This window comes from Habropoda laboriosa, unplaced genomic scaffold, assembly GCF_001263275.1.
Source record: "Habropoda laboriosa isolate 0110345459 unplaced genomic scaffold, ASM126327v1 scaffold2, whole genome shotgun sequence".
Taxonomy (NCBI): Eukaryota; Metazoa; Arthropoda; class Insecta; order Hymenoptera; family Apidae; genus Habropoda; species Habropoda laboriosa.
In genome coordinates, this window is record NW_017100190.1 from 4027953 (window position 1) to 4030230 (window position 2278).

General features: G+C 24.1%; 2 protein-coding genes across 2 annotated transcripts in view; both read left to right on the plus strand.

The window, feature by feature from the left end:
• LOC108579886 (pleckstrin homology domain-containing family F member 2) overlaps positions 1 to 848 on the plus strand; it is a 4135-nt gene extending 3287 nt beyond the window's left edge. The window contains exons 5-7 of the mRNA XM_017943506.1: positions 121 to 246; positions 343 to 695; positions 775 to 848. Of these exons, the coding sequence (XP_017798995.1) occupies positions 121 to 246; positions 343 to 695; positions 775 to 804 (509 nt within the window). The 3' untranslated portion in view covers positions 805 to 848. The remainder of the gene's footprint in view (positions 1 to 120; positions 247 to 342; positions 696 to 774) is intronic.
• Positions 849 to 1879: 1031 nt separating this feature from the next.
• The window catches only part of LOC108579888 (exosome complex component RRP43-like), a 1644-nt gene continuing 1245 nt past the window's right edge, over positions 1880 to 2278 (plus strand). The window contains exons 1-2 of the mRNA XM_017943507.1: positions 1880 to 1896; positions 2227 to 2263. Of these exons, the coding sequence (XP_017798996.1) occupies positions 1880 to 1896; positions 2227 to 2263 (54 nt within the window). The remainder of the gene's footprint in view (positions 1897 to 2226; positions 2264 to 2278) is intronic.

A 2278-nucleotide genomic window follows, 5' to 3' on the forward strand; every position in this document is an offset into this window, starting at 1 on the left:
AATTATTTACAATAATTTCAGGATTAATTTTTGGATTATCTATTGCATATCAAATACAGTCAATGTTACAAATGTATATAATTATATAAAAATAGTATACTAGTTTATCATTATTTATAGAATATCGCAATGGTTGGCTCATAAAGACAGTAACAAAGTCATTTGCTGTTTATGCTGCCACTGCAACAGAGAAACAAGAGTGGATGGCTCACATTACAAAATGTATTGAAGATTTATTAAGAAAAAGTAAGTAATTATTGTTATGATAAATTATTTATTTATGTAATATATATTTACAAATTATGTAATATATTTACAATGTAAATATATTTCTTTCAATAGGTGGTAAAATCAGTAAATACTATAGTTTCCAAATACTTACGATCTTAATAAAACATTTTCAGCATCATTGTAGACAATGTGGGGCTGTTGTGTGTGGACCTTGCAGCAATAAAAAATTATTATTGCCTGGACAAGGAAATGGAAAAGCAGTTAGAGTCTGTTTGCAATGCTACGATGCAGCCAGTAAAGTAAAAGCATCTATTCATGATGCCTCTACTTCTCCTACTAATAACAGCTTAAATAACTTAAATGAACAGCTTAAGGATCAACAACGTAATTCTGCAGATAGCTCAGGCGGTGATAGTTCTGGTGATGATGATGATGGAAATAAAGAAGAAAATCATGATCATGAGGTAAATTATGCTAAATTATAGTGAGTAAAGTCAATAATAAAGTGCCACTGATTTAATTATATATTTTATCTTGTTACAGCCTAAATTTTATTCTACACTTGCCCGATGAAGTTTACTATGCTATATTATATTGAACAGCAATACAAACAGGAATATTATCTAAAACTATATTTTTAAAAGTCAATAACATTAAACTGTCAATAATATTAAAATTTGTAGTAATTTAAAAATTCTTAAAATTATCCTTAAATTATGTTTGTGTAAAAAATTAAGAAAAATGTCTGTGCGTAAATAATTCGAATAGTTTTATATTAAATTTTGAAGATTAATATGTTTGACATGGACACCTAATTTATAAAAATAAGTTTGAAAGTATTTCAGATATCAAGAGTTAAATAGTATGTCATTTTAATACTTACACAGACATTCGAACAAAGAGGACTACTACTTTTAAGCTTTTATATGTTGTAAAAACATAATTCACTACAGGTGATATTGTGAAATTTTGATCATTTATACTGGAATTTTCTTATTATATTGTAATATTTCAGTATTTACTATGATTAGATTCTAATTTCTGTTGATACGATATTTTAAGAACATATGCCACATTGTGCCTTTCCAAATAGATCTGTCTTTTCTACTGTTTGTAATTAATACTAATCTAATGTTAATTTCAGAAAAAATACATTATAGAATAAATTTTTAAACATAAAATGAAACTCTGTTTAGTTATCTGTATTATAAAATTAAGTGAAATGCAATATTTGTAATAAATAAAAAATTTAATAAACAATATAATTAAAAAGTATTCTATCATTTGGTCTGCCATTTTTAGATTGAAAACAATCTAGATGGCATATCTATACATATTTTTTGAATGGATTTAAAATAATTTAATGAAAAGTTTGAAAATTGAGGATTAAGATATTACTATTTTTTAAAGTAGAATAAAGTTATAACATGTTTTGTTACTAACAAATTTTTATTTTTGGGAGGCAGTATAACTTTTTACGTATAGTTTTTGATAGTTTCGTTTTTATAGCTATTATCTTCACCACTTTAAAATAATGTTTTATATTTTGTGAAAAATTTATTCTGCGCTTATATTAGTGTTATTGATTTTACAAGTTAACAGGAAAATATAAAATTGTGTCATTCTAATGTAGTTAAACATTTAAATTATGGATTCACAATACAAGTTGGTATTTTTTAGTACATATACTGTATATTTTTTAATAATATAAAGATAAGTGTGTTTTTAATTAATTTTATTTCAATGTATAACACGTTTATTAAGAAATATAACATACAAAACTTATGTGTATAAGTAATTAACTTCTCAAGCACGTTTTCTAGTTTCACATAACCTTTTTATATGTACTTCTACATGATATGTTATTATATACAGCTAAGTTTGCAAGAGTATAAATTTTTTAAATAAGATTGCAACATATTTTAATAATTATGTTTTGAACTTAACTTCAACAGTTTTGTAATTACATTACATTTAATGAAAAATTAATTATAGGACTATTCATCCTGTAAAATATTTACAAGACCACTTGGTATGTATATACCTG